Below are 19,877 nucleotides of genomic sequence, written 5' to 3'. Positions count from 1 at the left end.
CTCTCTCTCTTCCCCTCTCCCTCCTCTCTCTCACCTCCTTCCCCTCACCCTCTCTCTCTCCTTCTCCCTCTCCCTTTCAAATGAATAAAAATTAAAAAATCTTTAAATATATGTGTATATATATCCCTTTAACAATTAACTTCAACCATCTTGGCCACCACCTAAATAACTTTGTGCAGTTTGGGGGCACTTCCCTTTTACTTCTTAAATTTATAACTTATAACTTATAACTTATTATACTACAAATTATATTCTTCAATCACAGCTGGTTCTCAGTATTATTCAGCCTTTATTCTTCCATTTCTCAGATTTATTCTTCTGTATAATTGGCCACAGAATTTATCTCAGAAATCACCAGAATCCTCAATCTTTCTGTCCACAAAGTCACACTTAAGTAGAGATACAGAAATTAAATCCATAAGGCTTCAAAGATCCCATTAGTGTTATCCCAAATGAAGAAACAGTAAAAGCAAACAATTGGGTGTATGCATGAGTTACAACAGGCATTTTGGGGCTTAAGCATATCCAAAGCAGAAGGATGATTTAAGAAAATTAAAATAAATTATCAGGAAAGAAAGGATAATGGAAGATTATTTAAGCTTAGAAATTTGGTTGTCATAGGGAGGGGAGTTTTTGCCAGAGAGTAACATTACATAATATATGTCTTTGTCAGGTGAAAAAGATTTAAAGTTTGAAGGCTTTCCCTCTGTCTTCATAAAATGTTCCAATCTTTTAGCCCTCTTATTTTCTCCCATAATACAATCCCTGTTAGCTTCACTTCCTTTCTTATGCAACTTGAACATTGAAGGGTTTTTAATTTTTAATAGGTGACATGTATTTTTAAAAGGCGGAGCAGATAGAGGCCAAGAGAATTTTTCTTTGTCTTTATAGAATTCCTAAGCCCTTGACACCCAGATTCTGTTACATCATCTCTATTCTCTACTGGCTTCACCTCCCTACTTACACAGCCCAGACTTCACCCTCGATCATTTTAACTATTATCGTGATAGTTCATATAACTCCTTTGTCCTTTGACATTTAACTAACCCTTCCTAGAAAACACCCTGTGATGTAATGCTTCGGATCTGATTTCTGCTGCCACTCTACATCAGCTGCTGAATCTTAAAGTAAGTTCATGTCTTCTGAACTTTGTTGGTCACCAAGGACATCAAGCCTTGTTGTTGGCATTAGAGTTAGCTGTCTTCCTCAACTTTTCTTAAGATCCAAATTCTTCTCATCAGAAAACCTTACCACCTCGCACACAATATCTACTCCATGGAACATAAAACCATCTCTCTCCTGATATGCCACTTCAAAAACCTCATCTAAATCTGAACATAATTTTTCTCTTCAAGTCACAAAGGGTATGTGACTTTCCTGTAATTCATAGCTAACAGCTCTTCTGATCCATATGTTTTAGTTTTCTCTGTAGGCTAACCTTTTCAATGATGTCCTTTGTGGCAAAGGTAATAATGACGATAATACTGAAACCAACTGAGCAGCTATATGAAGAGTTAATGTGTGTATTTGTCTCAGTAACCTTACCAATATTAAGCCTAGGCATGTATCACTGATATAACTAATAATATTACACCTTGAGGATGAGAAAATTGTGACAGAAATAAGCTTCCATCAGGAATACTAAGTGATTTGGTCCTATTGATTAAGTTTTACTTCCTGGTAATTCTTATAATTCTTTTTAATATTCCCAAAATTTTCCTATACTTTTCATCTTTCACCTACACAATCATTTTGATGTGTAAGACTCTGAGCACAGCCACTTCTTTTCCAACTCTACACACAACTAAAGATTTTATCCACTCTAATCATGTAAATTGGTAAATATATTGAAATTAGTTGCTAATTCTCTCAATTCATCTCTAAATCCTCTCCTTCAGTTTACAAACATACATCCAACTGCCTCTTTAATATGTCTCTATGTTTGTTGGTTTTCCAATTCAAAAACAACATAAAGGACTAGGATAAGTGTCATTTTACTTGATCCTTGTTACTCAAAACATTATTTAATATTCAGATGAATTCTCATATTATTCTACATATTCAGCCCCACTAGCTTAGAATAATACATTTCACTGAAGTAGTATTTTTCTTATCTCCTTTTGCCACTGATGAATTTATCACACTCCAGTTTCTATTTCTTTCTCAGCGGTATAGATGGATGACTAAAATTTTTCCTATAGTTGAAGGAGATTCACAAAATATTAAAACATAAAAACACATTAGAAAAACCTGGTCGTGAGTACATATTTATGGCAACATATCTAGTAATTTATCTTTGTAGAATATTTCATTTGTAAATTAAAACTCTTGACTTTTTTGAATCATATAACAAGCAGTCATGGACAAAAGGTACCCTATTGCCATTACTACAAAATAAGAGGATATGGGGGCTGGCACTCTGACATAGCGAGTTAAAGCCCCAGCCTGCAGCTCCGGCATCCCATATGGGCACTGGTTTGAGTCCTAGCTGCTCCTTTTCCGACCTGCACCCACGTGGGAGACCTGGAAGAAGCTTCTGGCTCCTAGCTTCTGATCAGCTTGGATCTGGCCATTGTGGTCATCTGGGGAGTGAACCAGCGGAATGGAAGACCTCTCTCTCTCTCTCTTTCTCTGCCTCTCCTTCTCTCTCTGTGTAACTCTGACTTTCAAATAAATAAAATAATTCTTAAAAAAAAAAAAAACAGGAAATGTTCTGGTCCAACAGTCTTCTAAAATCATCTACTGTTAGTGGAATATGAAGTTTGTCCCCAACCAAAGAAGATACTTCATATGCTTATCATTCTTTTTTTTTTTAAGATTTGTTTATTTAATTGAAAGGCAGAGTTACAGAGAGGCAGAGGGAGAGGGAGAAGGAGAGGGGGAGAGAGAGAGAGAGAGAGAGAGAGAGAGAGAGAGAGAGAATCTTCCATCTGCTGGTTCACTCCCCAACATGGCCACAGCAGCAAGAGCTGGGACCAGCTGAAGCCAGGAGCCAAGAGCTTCTTCCTGATCTCCCACATGGGTGCAGGGGCCCAAGAACTTGGGCCATTTTCTGCTGCTTTCCTAGGCCATAACAGAGAGCTGGATCAGAAGATGACCAGCCAGGACTTGAACTGGTGCCCATGTGGGGTGCCAGCACTGCAGGTGGCAGCTTTATGGGTTATGCAATAGCACTGCCCCATATTATTCATTCTTTTTCCAACTGTTAAAGATAGCAAACAGATTTCCTACCTTGTTGAACCACAAAATGATGAACTTAGTAACACTCATGATTTTTAGTGTTCCATGTTGAATACAGGTCAATTAAATTTAAGTTAAAATTTTCAATTTCATTTGCGAAAATGCAGAGTTTTAAAGCCTAGACGCTTTACATTAATTTTCCCCTAGCTTCCTTTTATTTACTGCCTTGCATGTGCTGTGTATCTTCAGATCCTAAAATAGGTATCAATCATCATTGCTTGAATGACAAAGAGAAGGAAGGAGGCGGGCAGGAAGGGAGCTGAAAGGGGGGGAAAGGCATGAAGAAAGAAAAGAAAAATATAAGGGGGAAATGGAAGAGAAAAGGCAAAATTATAGGAGTATAAAACTACTAAGTAATTGCTAGAAGTGGGCAGGGAAGGCACTGATTACAGTGGCGTCACATGAAGGAAACTTTAGGGTAAAGAACTCTAAAGTACAGTAAAGTCATGGTAGATGTGGAACCATGCATTTGTGAGATTCCATTGAATGTTTAATCATTAAGTGGGAATATTCCTAATTGCAATTGAAAAAAGGAAATAAATTGGATGTTGATGAAACCAAATATAAGATATAGATTGTGACAGATGAATACAACAGTGTTACAAATATATAGCCTACCCTCACCTAAGAAGGTGGAGAGAAAACAGCTGACCTAAGAAACTGGAAAACATTGACTTGACTGGATACTATGGGGCTAAAGACAATGAAACAAAGTACACACACACAACTTGTGTTGAGACATTATCTTTAACCTATGTTATTTAAAAAGTGGGTTAATTTCCAAATACATCAAATTTTTATTTTCATCTTATTGAAAAGCAGAAAGAGAAAGAAAGGGAGAGAGAGGATCTTCCTTTATTTAATACACAACAGGCAGGGCTGGGCCTGCCCAAGGCCAGGAATTCGGAACCCCATCAAGGTCTCCTATGTGGGTAGCAAGGTTCCAAGCATGAACCACCATCCACTGCCTCACAGAATGCATTACCAGAAGCTATATTGGAAGAGATGTAGCCAGGGTCTGAATCGGCACTCTGATATTGGATCCAGACATCTCAAATAACAGCTTAGTAAGCTGTGCCACAGTGCCTAAATATTTGGTAATATTTAGGTATTTTTCTATTACTACTATTTAAATAAATTATATGACTAAATACATAATTTTTACTTTCTCTTTTAAATGTGTTTAGGTTCATTTATGTTCCTAAATATTGTTCATCTTGACTATCACTGTGGGATACTGAAAATATTGTGTATTTTGCTATTATTCAGTGGAATATTCTGTGAATATCAGTTACATCAGATTGGTTAAATGTAGCATTCAAACCCTTTTTTTTCCTGTTTTAGTCCCTTAGTTTTGCTTAAGAGAACATTTTTCCTTGACTTTTGCAGGTTATTTATTATGGACATAGAATTACATATAGACAAGATTCTTCTTTCATCACTTGTAAGATCAGCACACCCTTTTCTTCTTCCTTGATTTCTAACTAGTTTGTTGTGATACTTACCTTTATTGTTCCGTAGGTAATCTTCAATTCTCTTGTTGCATTCAAGACTTTCTCTGTATCATTGTTTCCCAATAGTTTTGATAATTTAATAGCCAAGTGTATGTTTATGCATGGGAGGTGGGTGGGAGGTATATGGATGTGTGGAATGGGTGTGGGTGTGTGTTCGGAGGGGGTAGGATTTATTCCTCTTTATTTTCGCTGATCATCTTGTATCTGTGCTTTTGATTTGTAGATTGTGGAAAGCCATTATGTTTTTCTTATACTTTTTTTTTGTCCTGTTATCTTTTCTACTCCTGGGATTATAATTATACATAAAGCAGAACATTTGTTATTTTTTTCAACTTATATTTTAATTGGTAATTTCTATTATACATCTGCAGGTTTTCTGATTTTCTCCTGGATAGTGTTGAGTCTTCTGACCATCCAATCAAATGCATTCTGCTAGTGAGCTTTTGATTTTTAACATTTCCATTTGGTTCTTATGGTTTTCATCTCTGCTGAAATCTCTTGTCTACTATCAGAGTCCTCAATATGGTAAAGAAAATTTGCTTGAAAAAACTGATAAATACATGTGCGAACATGGCAGAATTATAAATAAGTAAAAGAAAATAGAATACTTTGACTTTTTCAGTAATTAGGAAAACTTTACTAATTTTAGTTATCTACTTTATTATTAAATGTGTGGAATTTTTAATAGAATTATTTTTCAATAGAATTATTTTTAATGCTTGCCTTGTATTTGTATATACAATTCACAGTTTATACTATTTTTACATTTTCACCACAATTTTTCATTACACAGAGGTCATTGGTATTCAAATAGATTAACTTATCTTTTCCATGATTCCACAGTAAGTATAGACCAAGGTACTAACATGCCTTCTGACTTCAACCACAAAGCTAGCACCACCATAGGGCCTAGCTATTTTTATTGCTATTTTTAAAATTTACTAGTATATAGAAAAAAGATTTCATAAATACAATTCCAAGAATGCAATGGTACTTTCCTTCTTCTCTCCCTAACCCCCTCTTTTTCTTTCCTTTTTTAAGTTAATTTTCGTCAAAACATAATTCAATTTATTCCATAAGAAAAGGTTCAATGCTCCTCTAAACAAAGAGTTCTACAAAGTGAAAGGTAGATAGACCTCAGTTCCACAGGGTATAGACAAAGATTATGAAGAAAAATAAAATCACAACATGCCAGTTAAGATTGCTATAATTAAGGTTTTATTTTTATTCTATATATTAGCTACAAACAATCAGAGAAAGCATCAAAGTGTATGGTAAATGTGCCCCCTTTAGAATTTGTTAATTAAATATTTCATATGAAAGGGATCATTTCACTAAAATGCACAAACATTGGCATAAAATAGTACTATCTTAAACAGAATAAATATGGTATCTAATACCTTTACAAACTCGGTGTGAAGACATTTTTTGACTAATAGGTTTGGCAATATTTTGAAATATCATTTTCAACAATATTTCTGTGAAAATAACATTATGGGAAAGCATTGTAAAACACAAAAAAAATGTGGCAACAGCATTACCAAGCAGGATTTGTCAATGTAATATCTTAGTACAAGATGAAAAAAGGCTTTACTGAAGGAATCTTACATCATCATGAATAGACTATAAAAATGAAATCACATTTTACATGATGTTAATTATAGCCTCCCATGTGAGTTCAGGGGCCCAAGGACTTGGGCCATCATATACTGCCCTCCTAGGCCACAGCAGAGAGCTGGATCAGAAGTGGAGCAGCCAGGTCTTGAACTGGTGGCCATAGGGGATGCCAGTGCTTCAGGCCAGGGCGTTAACCCACTGTACCACAGAACCGGCTCCTAGAATCATTTTCTTGAATATTAACTGATATCTTCTTTAGGTTTAGTTTGTATTTCCCCAGTGACCTGTTGTAATCATATCTGTTTTGCAATATTAAATGTCTTATTGAATTAATAGTTTGATTTTTAAAATTGTATGTTTGTTCTTATATTTTATTTTATTTTCCACTACAGAATCCAAGGTTTTTATTTCTTAAGTTTCTTAGTGGTATTTTCACTTTGATGCTACCTTAAATGTTAATGTTAATTATATTTTCAAAATGTTCATTACTATTATTCAGAAATGTAATGGATACTTGAATATTTATTTTAATTCATCATATTTTTAGAATATAGTCTTTAAAAGTATAAACCATTTTCACTTCAAAAAGGTATACACAAAGGAAATAAAATAAAATTATGAAAATAGTTATAAAAACCAACGTCTAATTTGAAATAAACATAAGTCTGAGTTTGTTATTCTAAATAAAGTGACTATAGTTGGCCATTTATATTTTTTCATATTTTGAGATTCCAAATAATCTTATAACTTTATATATATGAGCAAAAATGTTTTATGCTTTTGAGAGGGAGAAGGCATAAACTTTAATAATCAATCAATTGGAGATTGATTTTAAGTTCCCTGAAGAAAATAACCTAACCAAGACCTGAATATATGGTTTTCTCATCACCAAACCTAAAGATTCGTGCCACAGAGCATAGTGGCAAAAAGTTTAGAACTATAAATCTCCCACTGAACCCACTAAAAGCAAAATCTCACTAAACTACCCATAGAATGATTGGTTTTAAGTAATTCTATATCCCAGTCATTGCTCCAGGAAAAATTAATTGCATTATGTTCCTGGATGATAAATTGAGTTGACTGTCATGTAAAAACAGGTCAGGTAGAAGTCAATTTTTTTTCAATTTTTTTTCGTTTATATAATGTGAACAAATTTTATGTATTTCATATACACAGATTTAGGAACACAGAGCTACTTCATACCCTACCATCCCTCTCACCCACACTGCTACACTTCCTTCTCCTTCCTTTCTTATACTTTCTTTTAATTTTTACAATTACATACTTTCAGTTTATTTTATAATCATAAACTTAATCCTCCACTAAGCAAAGAATTCAAAAAAACAGCAAGAAGTAAAAGAAAAAAAAACACTGTTCAACAATAGAGACAAGGGCTATAAACAAAAATCAAAATCATACATTCAATTTTGCTCAAACACATTACATTTTGTTTGCAGTCTATTAGTTATCACAGATCAGTAAAAATATATGATACTTGTCTTTCGGGGACTGGCTTATTTCAGTAACTATAATTGTTTCCAGTTGCATCTATTTTGTTGTGAAAGATAGGATTTCACTTTTACAGCTGAGTAGTTTTCCATAGTGTATATGTACCACATTTTCTTTATTCAGTCAATTCTTTATTCAGTTGATAGACATCTGGGTTGATTCCATATCTTAGCTATCATGAATTGAGCTGCAATAAACATGGGAGTACAGATAACTCTTTCATATGCTGAATTCAATCCATTTGGGAAAACCGCAGAAGTAGGATGGTTAGGTTATAGGGTAGCTCTATTTTCAGATTTCTGAGGAATCTCCATAGTGTCTTCCACAATAGCTGTACCAGGTTACATTCCCATCAATGTGGATTAGGTACCATTTTCTCCTTATACACACGAGCGATTGTTTTTCATTTATGTGTGAGAGCCATTCTAACATGGGAAAAGTTAAACCTCATTGTGATTTTGATTTTCATTTCCCTGATGGCTAGTGATCCTGAGCATTTTTTCATGTGTCTGTGGGCCATTTGAATTTCCTTTTTTGAAAAAATGCCTTTTCAAGATTGTTGTCAGTTTCTTAACTGAATTGTTTTCTTTGTTGATGTTAAGTTTCTTGAGCTCTTTATAGATCCTAAATATTAATCCTTTATCAGTTGCATAGTTTGTAAATATTTGTAAATATTTTCTCCCGTTCTGTAAGTTGCCAATTCATTTTGCAAAGTGTTTGCTTTGCAGTGCAGAAGCTTCTAAGCTCATGTGATCCTTTTGTCTATTCTGGTTTTATTTCCTGTGCTTGTGGGTTCTTTTCCAAGGAATCTTTGCCCTTGCCAATGGATTGCAGAGTTTCCTCAATATTCTCCTCTACTAATACGATGGTTTCAAGTCATAGATTTAGATTCTTGACTATGTTGAGTTGATTTTTGTATAAGGTGAATGCAGGGGAATTGTTCCACACTTTTACACACAGAGATCCAATTTCCCCAGCACCATTTGTTGTATAGACTGTTCTTTCCTCACAGATTGATTTTAGCTCCTTTGTCAAAGATTAGTTGATTGTAGAAGCATGGATTGATTTCTAGGGTTGGTAGAAGTCAGTTAATTGTTGAAGACTATCTGCAAGAAAAAAAAGTGAATCTTAATGGAGAATGGGACTCGCAATGGGAGATGGAGGAAGAGAAGGAGTGGGAATATGGGTGGGAGTGATGATATGGTGGGAATAACTATATTCCTAAAGTTGTACTTATGAAATTTGTATTATTTAAAAAGTAAATTAAAAAATAATAAAAATAAATAAATTTGTTCATTAAAGAGACCAAAGAATACAAAAAAATGAATGTTGGCTTTAGTGACTATGCTGTTAGGTCATCCTGACAGTCATTAAATTGGGTTCTGTTATTTAATTTTCTGCTTGGTTTTCTGTTTGGGGTCTTCATAGTCAGACAAATAAGCCCATTTATTGCATTCTTTCTTTCTAGAATAAAAGAAATAATTAAGAAATATACTATATATCACCTGTAAAAAACTTATAATATTGATATTCATAGGTTCAATCAAAATGAAGCTGCTCATTTGGGCCTGCATCCTGTGTGTTGCTTTCGCAAGGAAGGTGAGTATATGAACTCTTTACATTATGGCAACAGGACACCCCTCAAGTAATTGTTGGAAAGACAGCTACTGGATGTTATTAACTATTGTCACTCTTATCACCCTGTCTCACTTTTAGAATATTATTCTATCACTTAGATTTTAGCTGAATTAAACTATAACCTTTAAAATAGCAAGCAAATTCTCTACACTATTTTTTTATTCTTTTCTTATTCTGTAGTCATAATCAGGGCTGAATTCATAGAATATGTTGAAACATCATTGGAGAACAAGTACATATGTAAGGTGTTCCAAAAGTTCATGGAAATGTACACTACAGAAAAACTACATTTTTCAAAAACTTGGGGTACCAAAATAAGCTTTTCATTCAATTTTATTTTTCCATAAATTTTTAAAAATTTCCTTGTATATAGTTTTTCTGGTACTGTGAAGAGGTGGCCACAGACCACTTCTCACACAAAAAGATACACAAACACACACACACACACACACACACACACACCCCTATGTACTGACACACATACATTCCCTGACATGTACAACTGCACACTCTTGCACACAGGCAAAGCCGGAAGATAGAAGAGAACAGTAAAACCAAATAAAGGGACAGGAGCTGACTGATATTTCATATGGTAAATATTAATGTTCATGTAGAATATTACAAACCAAAATCCACCCAGCCAAAGTAAAGCTTCCTGAGGCTATTCTCATTATATATGTATATATATATGTGTATATATATATAATTTCAATATATATGAGATTTATATATATATATAATGGTGATGATGAGAAATAATTCACAATGGTGATTTATATTTTAAAAATAAATTATAATGATCATAAGGCCTTGCAGATTCTTTGGTAATATGGAAATGTGGGTAAAGATGTTTTCAAGAGGCCAGCACTGTGGCATAGTAGGTAAGGCTTCCACCAGCGGTGCTAGCATCCCACATGGGCTAATCCAACTAAATACTCATAATCATGTTAAATGTTTTTCTTTGTTTCAGAGGCGTTTCCCCTTCATTCGTGAGGTAAAACATTTTTATTTATGTAAATGTATTTGTTGTTACTTTAAATTGCATTTTGTACTGAGAAACTCTCTGATTTCTTTACAATGTAAGTGACATAACTTAAAATATTAGCACCATTATTAATCTCTTCTAGTTTGACAGAAAATATTTAGATATAATGCAAAGTTATTCACACTAATCATATTTTACCATTAGGTCTGTATTTCTTTTCAATGTGCAGAACCACGCATAAGGGCAGTTACTCTGTGGCTCAAAGCATTTGCTATGCCTAGTTTGCTGTCATGCTTCTACAAAATTTTCTCATGATGGACTTAGTTTTCTTGGACAACCAAGGAAAGTGATATATCCAAAGAGGCTTTGCCTACATGCCAGATTACAGATGAAGAAATCATGAAATGGGACAGCCATGTATTCAGGTGGTGTTTTGAAGCCAGAAACTTATCAGTAGAAGGGTGTGGCCCAAGGAGTTCTATGATTTCTGTGTAGTAAATATCCATAAATTATTTAGGAGAACAAAGCATTTATCATTAACTGCTACACAATGTTTTCTAGGTCTCTGTCATTTTTGCCTCAGAATCTGATGACTGGAGTATGCTACAAGTGTAAATGTACCTATCCACAAATATACAGTAACTAGATGTGACATTCTAGCAAAGAAGGAACACAAGATATGGTCTGGGAGGTGCACTCCATTAGACATATACAGAGAAGCAGGAATTTTGTGAAAATAAACTAAAAAATTGAAGCAGGGTGAAATATAATTTTGTATTCTTTATGAGTTAATATTACAATCATCATACTCTAGGGCTTGATAATCCAAATAAATAATTGACGTTTGCCTCTGTGAATACACTGGAACACAGTGTGCACACACATCAGTTGTCACATCATATACCTTAGGGAGACTCTGGCAAAATGATGCATGAGAAAATGTATCACTCAGCAATTCAGGAAACCAACCTAAAATTGGAAGGAACAAAACAGGACATTTCATTTAGAAATCTTGGAAGATATAATATTCCAGACACAACAGCAAAGAAACCTGGCCTGTTTTATCTACTGTATAGGATCCCAGTACCTAACACAGGGACAACATAAAGCAGTCACTTATTTTATACTTTTAAAAATAAACTATACAGTTCAAAGCAAAGCATAAAATACATCAATGCCCCAAAAGTACAATCTATGTTTATTAAGAAGTGATATTGCAAAGCCCTGTTTGGTCACTAAGATTTTGTGGTGAACACAAGTGATGAAGTCATGTGAATATCTGGAAGTAAATATGCTTACCAGACATAAAATTAAATCACAGTACTTGATTCCCCACATCTGAAAGCTTATGAATAGCTATGAATAAGAAATTTAAATGATATTGTGATAGTACTAGAATTGATAAGACATTATAATCAATTGCTGCATATCTACTTTGCAAGACTGTGCATTAATGTATGTAGGGCTAGGTATACGTTGGCACAGGAAAACTGAGAACAAAGCCAACATCTCAGTCTCTTACAAAAGAAAACCCCAAGTTAGAGTGTGGTCAGTGATAGTCATTCTCAGTGTAAGATGAGATCAGAAAGATGAAAATCAAAACCAATATTGTTTTCTTTGTTGTTTTAGAAATTTTTCTCATCCAGTGAAGAGGTAAAATATTCTCATGTTCATTTATATCTTAAGATATTTAAATGTATTTTACACTATTTTTCTTTAAAATAGTATCATCTATTGATCAATGTCAAAGCATTATGGTTTTTTTTGAAAATTAAGGAAGTAAATTGGGAACATGTTCACTTCTTTACCTAAGATAGGCTAATTTAAAAATAATGGATTTAAATATAAGCATATCAATATTGATATACCCTTAATTATTTATTCAAATGAATATCATGCTTAGTGGCACTGTCTGCTTATTACGTTAAATGATTTAAAATGGATTTAATTATATAAAGTTTTACATCATAGAAAAGTACTACAGATAAAGAAAGCAGGATTTTCTACCAAATACAAAAACAAGTCTATGCTCATATCACTGTCTGCTACTGGAAAATTTACTTGGAAAACCTGTAAGGAAGATAACCTCATCTATTGACTAGCACTAATATAAACATGTAAGAAGTGTTAAGTATGGTTTTCCATATTTAAAATGATACTTATGTTATAAAAATCAAATTCCTTGAATTATAATTGAGTATGCAAAAAAAACAAGAAATACAGTATTCTGATACACAGACCAGAACTGGCTTACTTATAAAAACTGACAAATTTATGACAGAGAATACCTGTATTTAAGACTTATAATAAACATAATTTTCTGTAAATTCTTACACAATTTTGTGATCTTGGGACTTTTCCTGACAGTCTTACATACATGTGAAAGACAAACATAGAGCTGAGGGAAATATGAAGGCTCAACGAAAAAAAAAAATTGAAATTTGATGATCAATTAGTAATCAGTGTTAATAAGATAACTAACTTGGCATACCTAACACAACAGGGAAAATTACCACAGGAGTTCATGAAAAATAGAAGTAGAAGATTTTATTTGGGTACAAAACAACTTTGAAGAAGGTCATGAAAAACGTGCATGGATTTCAAAATTGTTTGGTACAGAAGTAAACATCATTTAATTCAATTTTTCAACATACTTTGAAGTGTCTTCATAAATATGAAAAACCAATAGTGCAGCATTCACATCTAGTCTGCTAACTGTCCTAATAACAACTCGAGATGGATGGCCTTGAAGGAATAAAGGATTTGAGGAAGGGTGAGGTGGAGTTCAAAAGGACAAATCTAGAAAATTAGGCACTTGGAAGACATAGAATGAGGTGGAGTCCTCAGTGGGGCACTTTGGAGACCCAGAGGGTCCTGAGAGATTTGGCAGGGTGGCAGCGTCCGCAGAAAAGGAGGCGTGGAAGCGCCAATGCTATCATTGTATGCCAATCCTAAGAAGTATGTGAGTTCCTTATTCTTTGTGTCCCAGCCTAGGTTGGTATGTTTTGTAGATAACACTGTTATTTGCCTAAACACAAAATATTTCTCACTCAACAAATATTTATCCAAATTTGTTAAGAAATTATTATTTTCCAGCTCAAAAATTTAGAAAGTTATATGGCTCTTAAGAAAGAAAATAAATTGGAATTCTCATTTTGAAAAATCATTACAGTATATAAGTAATGTATGTATGCTAGTCATAATATGACTAGCAAGTAGATAGGACAAACAATTTTAATCAACTTTTTTGCTTCTTCTTCAGGATTACAATGGCTATCGTTACCCACTTAATCCATCTCTAAATGTTCCTTTTGGTCTATGGAACAATAATTTGCCACCTCCTACTTCCTCTGCTGGTTATCCCCCAGTGAAGACCGGCCCCAATTACCCTGGGCATGCTGGCTCTGACTCCGAGGCACCTTCCTATCCCTGGATTCTCAGTGCTTCTGGGAAGCCCTATGTATACCAAGTCCCTGGTTATCCCTCAGCTAGAGGGTATACCGCTCAGGCTAATGCTCCTGGGGCAGCCCCCCTTGGCCACCCTGTTGCTGTTCCTGCTGCACCTGCTGCTCCATCTAATGCCGCTGAGCCCCCTGCAGCCCTGCCTCCTCCATCGGAGTCTGCTGCAGCCCTGCCTTCTCCACCGGAGCCTGCTGCAGGGATACCCCCTCCATCAGAGCCTGCCGCATCTGTACCTCTTCCATCAGAACCTGCTGTGGCTCAGCCTGCTGCACCTCAGCATGTTGCAGCTCATCCTGCTGGAGCCAAACCAGCTGCAGCCGAACCTGCTTCACCCAAGCCTGCTGCAGCTGGCCCCGCTGTACCCAAACCTGCTGGAGCCGATCCTTCTGCTGAGCCTCCTGCAAACAAACCTATCTCTGCAGCAGAGGCAGCCGCAGCTGAGCTTGCCGAAGCCGAGCCCCTTGCCCCTGAGCCCTTTCTATTTGACTCTACTGCAGATGAGCCTACTATGGATGAGCCTGCTGCAGATGAACCTCTGACAACTAACCCTCTCATCGTCCAGCCTCTTTCGCTGGAAGACCCTTAGCCTTCTCTCTCATCAGGTAGGTGGCCCGTATCTCACCACAGTAATGCATGATTTATAGAAGGGAAGAAACCCAGCCTCTCCACAAACATATAACCCCTTTAAACTTTTTGAACAGCTTTATTATTGAGACAGATTGACATCCAACAATCTATATATATTGAAAGGGCACATTTTGATGAATTTTGACATAGGTCTACACCCATTAAAAGAATTACCAGATGGCCAGCGCTGCGGCTCAACAGGCTAATCCTCCGCCTTGCGGCGCCGGCACACCGGGTTCTAGTCCGGGTCGGGGCGCCGGATTCTGTCCCGGTTGCCCCTCTTCCAGGCCAGCTCTCTGCTGTGGCCAGGGAGTGCAGTGGAGGACGGCCCAAGTGCTTGGGCCCTGCACCCCATGGGAGACCAGGAGAAGCACCTGGCTCCTGCCTTCGGATCAGCGCGGTGCACCGGCCGCGGCGGCCATTGGAGGGTGAACCAACAGCAAAGGAAGACCGTTCTCTCTCTCTCTCTCTCTCTCTCACTCTCACTGTCCACTCTGCCTATCAAAAAAAAAAAAAAAAAATACCAGAATGATGAAAGTAACGACCACACCTCAAGATTTCTTCACTTTTACAGACTTCTCCATGAAGTTGTATGAAAGATCTTCAAACAGTTCATACTATTTGTTGAACTCTTTTATTCAGTGTAGGGTTAACTTTATGATCATCAAGTAAACTGAAAGTAGATCTCTGTAAAATTTAAGAGTGGGATTGGGAGAGGGAGGAGGAAAAAGTATTGGAGCATGTTCTATGTTCCAAAATCTGTGTATATGAAATACATGAAACTTGGATAACTTAAATAAAAATTTTTAAAAAGTTCATAAGAATGTACATTATGAAAAAATTATGCCTACATTTCACTTTTTAGCCCAAAATAAACATATTTGAATACCATTTTTCTACACAATTTTTGAAGCTCTCTTATATATACCAAAAGTTTGGGGGCACATATTATCTTATTATGTAGGCATGCTCTGATTTTTTAAAGATATTTGAAAGGCAAAGAAAAACTGGGGGTTGCAGGGGCAGGGAGAGATCTTCCATTTTCTGGTTCACTCCGTAAATGCCCACGTTAGCCAAATACAGGCCAGGCCAAAGACAGGAGCCAGGAACTCCATCTGGGTCTCCCACAAGGTGGCAGGAACTAATATGTGTGTTCTTCTCCAAAGCACATTAACAGAAAGCTGGATGGAAAACTCAATAGCTGGGACTTGAACCAGGAACTCTGATATGGGATGCAGGCATCCCAAGCAGAGGCTTAACCTGCTGCATCACATCACCCACCCCAAGACATATCCTAATTATTTTTTCCTCATTCATCTAATAATGAACATTTTATCTTAGAATGCCATTTATTTATTGCATAGTGTACTGGCTTAGAGTGCACTAAATAAAAGTGATTAGATGAATATGTCTGCCTTATTCCTGTTAGTCAAGTGGTAAGTTTTATTCATACACACAAATGTACATATGCACATGTAGATGTACAATAGCCAGGAAATATGTGTGAACCCTGGATCTTTATCCAAGCAGTAACCCAGGACAGTAGCCCAGGACACTTCCCTTGCTACCTGTCTCCTTGTGATCACTGTCCTGAACCTGATCCTCAGATCTTTATTTAGCTAAAACATGGTTCACTATGTTTTTATAAAACAATCATTAAAAAAAAAAAAAAAAAAAAAAAAAAAAAAAAAAAAAACTCAGGCCAGCACTGTGGCTCAGAGGGTTAAGCCATGGCCTGCAGCACAGGCATTCCATATGTGCTCAGGTTCAAGTCCCACCTGTTCCACTTCTAATTCAGCTCCCTGCTGATGTGCCTGGGAAAGCAGCAGAGGATGGCCCAAGTTCTTAGGCTCCTACCACCCATGTGGAAGACCCAGAAGAAGCTGAATTGGCGGAAGTGGCAACCAATGCCAGGAATTGAACCCAGACAATTCCAACGTGGTCTGTGGGCATTGTAAGAACTAAGCCAAATGCCCATTTCCTAGAGTTTTGTAAATACAAAGAGATCAGCTGGACATGACAGTTTAGAGAAGAAAGACTGCATAGAAAATATAAGTCCAGTACTATGAACTGAAGTATATTTTATTACATATAAAAAGATTTTTCTTAGATAAATGAAATTTTCTAAAGAGAAGAGTGTCATGCATTTGTCTTCATAAGTAGCCATACATGCATAGTGAGATTTAGAAATCAGACTAGATTGGCTGGCGCCACGGCTCACTTGGCTAATTCTCGCCTGCGGTGCCAGCACCCCGGGTTCTAGTCCCGGTTGTGGAGCCGGATTCTGTCCCGGTTGCTCCTCTTCCAGTTCAGCTCTCTGATGTGGCCCGGGAGAGAAGTGGAGGATGGCCCAGGTGCTTGGGCCCTGCACCTGCATGAGAGACCAGGAGGAGGTGCCTGACTCCTGGCTTCGGATCGGCGCAGTGCGTCTGCCATGGCGGCCATTTGGGGGGTGAACCAACAGTAAAGGAAGACCTTTCTCTTTGTCTCTCTCTCTCTCTTTCTCTCTCTCTCTCACTATCTAACTCTGCCTGTCTAAAAAGAAAAAGAAAAAAAGAAATCAGACTGGATAGATCCCATCATCTGAAACTACCTTTGAATATATTTTTACTGCACGGAAATGATCAGCACTGTAGGCTGTGCCACAAAACTGCTGAAGTTATGAACTCCTGCCCTGTGTAAGCAATTTGGGCTCCTTTTGGACAACTGGAAAGTTCTTCTTTAAATTGATCTGAATTAATTAGTACTTGAATATTCTCAAATATTACTGAAAATTCTGAATTAATTAGTACTTGAATATTCTCAAATATTACTGAAAATTCCCTGGTTGGAGGGGAAGCGGTGAACTGTGGATGGGCAGATGCGTTTTTAGTTGGACTTCTCAAAGGTCATTCTGTGTTGTCCATTCCATCACCTCGCTTACCCCACTTTGAGGACCACTGTTTTTTCTTATTTAAAAACATTTTAATAGACATAGAACTGAATACAATTATGTAGTACCATGTGATGTTTTGACAAATATCTAATCAGGATAACTATATCTCCTCAAATATTTGACATTTCTTTATTATGAAAACATCAAATATCCTATCTTCTAGATTTTTCTTTTTTCTAGAGAAATACACAGTACCTGGACATTATCTATAGTCAGCTCACTGTGCAACAGAACACCAGAGCTTCTGACTCCTTTCTAGCCACACCTTTAGTACCCATTCATCAACCACTTGTGGTCCCCTCCATTCCATACCCAGGCTCTGGTAGCCATCATTTTACTATCAACTTCCACCTTTTTGTAGTCTCTATATAAACAAACAGTGTGGACCTGAACTCTCCCAGTCTCCATCATATATCCTCCTCCAACATAAAGTACGCCCTGTGCAACAGCGCACTCTCCTGGGAAGACACTCACTGACTAAAAAGCCACATTAGATTCATTTCGTATTAGTCACCTGATCAAGGAGCTAAGCAAGACATTTGGTCCCCTTCATTGCAAGTTCTGATTCCTTTATCCTGTCCCAAAGTTCTTCCAATTTTAATGTTATAGATATTTACTGGATAGAAAAGGACACAGCTTTATTTCACTGTCATCCAAATCAAAATTTCTACTGCGGTAGTAGATACTAGTGATTAGTGTTGTTACAGTGCCTTTTAACAATGATCATTGCCAAGAAAATTAAAACCTCAATTTTTAGTTAAATACTGACCCCTGCTGTATTCTTTTATATTTATTTTACTATTTAAATTGAGAAGTTGGTTAGCTCATTCAAGATATTAAAAATATTTAATAATTTCATTGTGCATTAGGATTTTAATATCTACCATTTTAATTACTTAATTCACAATAAGTAAAGAAAAAAATAGCTCTTCTGTAATAAAGTCTCACATTAAGGTGGAGAAGGAACTTTACTTCACAACATTCAGTATCAGAAGACAATATTTGTCTGAATCAGTACCAAAAACACATCTGTGTGATATATATATGGATGCAAGTAAAGTATAACATCAAATTAACTTTATAGTTTAAGTGAATTATTACAAAAATGCATTAATATTTATTACAAAAATGTATGATTATTCTAAGAATGCATGATTATTTCAAGAATGCATAACATCTATAAGACAAAGCATAACAAGCTTAATTCTCTTAAAGTAACATTTTACTTTATATGCAAATAATTTGGTAATTTTATTATATAAAACTAATATTCATTTTTCTTTTTCAGATACTGCTGCAGAAACCAGTGAAATCTACAAAACTGTTTCTTTTTCTAATACTATTTCATCGTATTATATTAAAACTATCCATTTCACCACAGTGATTACTTTGCAATGATTTTTCACTGGACTTCATTTATATCAAAGTTCACCTAAAGATTAATATTGCTGGCCGGCATGGTGCCTCAATAGGCTAATCCTCCACCTGGGGCGCCAGCACTCAGGGTTCTAGTCACAGTCAGGGCGCCGGATTCTGTCCCGGTTGCCCCTCTTCCAGTCCAGCTCTCTGCTGTGGCCCGGGAGTGCAGAGGAGGATGGCCCAAGTCCTTGGGCCCTGCACCCACATGGGAAACCAGGAGAAGCACCTGGCTCCTGGCTTCGGATCAGCGCGATGCGCTGGCTGCAGCGTGCCAGCCGCAGCAGCCATTGGGGTGGTGAACCAACAGCAAAAGGAAGACCTTTCTCTCTGACTCTCTCTCTCACTATCCACTCTGCTTGTCAAAAAAAAAAAAAAAAAAAAAAAAAAGATTGATATTGTGATTTTCTTCTAACTCAAAATATAAAAGCCTACTTCATAAATATATAAATAACCATTGTAAGACATCTAAACCCACTGTGATAATCAACACTTTTCTTCTGAACATTATCTAGAAAAATGCAACATAAATACAAGTAAATTTTGTTTTTAATATTGTTTTGAAGATTTGCAAGTGGCAGAAGGCTGTTGATGGGAAGGCAACCTTCATTCCATGGCTGTCTCTTCACTCTCTTAAACCCAAAATATTTTATATACTTCTTAAAAATGCATTTGATACCAATTTATACCACACTTGTCAGGGAGCTGTTTTAAGCACTTTAAAAATATTAACTCGTTAAACCTTTATTAAAACTTTATGGGATCTCTTCAATTATTAACCATAATTTCAAGCATTAAGAAATGGAGTGACAGTCAAGACAAATGATTTGCATAAGATGTCACGATGAAAATGTGTCAGAGACTGGATAAAACAGCATAACAAGAAAATACAGACTCTTTTTTTCGAACTTTTTAAAAGTTAGAAGATGAAGGA

The 19,877-nt window shown here is 36.2% G+C and overlaps 1 protein-coding gene across 5 annotated transcripts; it reads left to right on the top strand.

The window, feature by feature from the left end:
- Positions 1–918: 918 nt before the first annotated feature.
- On the top strand, positions 919–18,963 carry PRR27 (proline rich 27). 5 transcript variants are annotated; one of them, XM_017347272.3, is made up of 6 exons: positions 920–1,127; positions 9,418–9,479; positions 10,489–10,512; positions 12,133–12,156; positions 13,766–14,567; positions 18,816–18,963. In XM_017347272.3, exons 2-5 carry the CDS (start codon positions 9,429–9,431, stop codon positions 14,549–14,551), a joined length of 885 nt encoding a protein of 294 aa, XP_017202761.3. In that variant the 5' UTR covers positions 920–1,127; positions 9,418–9,428; the 3' UTR covers positions 14,552–14,567; positions 18,816–18,963. The 5 variants fall into 5 exon arrangements, with proteins under 5 accessions (XP_051675700.2, XP_017202761.3, XP_069904156.1 ...); XM_070048056.1 differs by lacking the exon at positions 920–1,127 and adding an exon at positions 5,171–5,189; XM_070048054.1 differs by lacking the exon at positions 920–1,127 and adding an exon at positions 5,172–5,279.
- Positions 18,964–19,877: the final 914 nt, after the last annotated feature.

The sequence above is a fragment of the Oryctolagus cuniculus genome, chromosome 8 (genome assembly GCF_964237555.1).
Source record: "Oryctolagus cuniculus chromosome 8, mOryCun1.1, whole genome shotgun sequence".
Classification (NCBI taxonomy): Eukaryota; Metazoa; Chordata; class Mammalia; order Lagomorpha; family Leporidae; genus Oryctolagus; species Oryctolagus cuniculus.
Note: the sequence above shows the minus strand (reverse complement) of the source record. Positions and strands in the feature narration are given on the sequence as shown.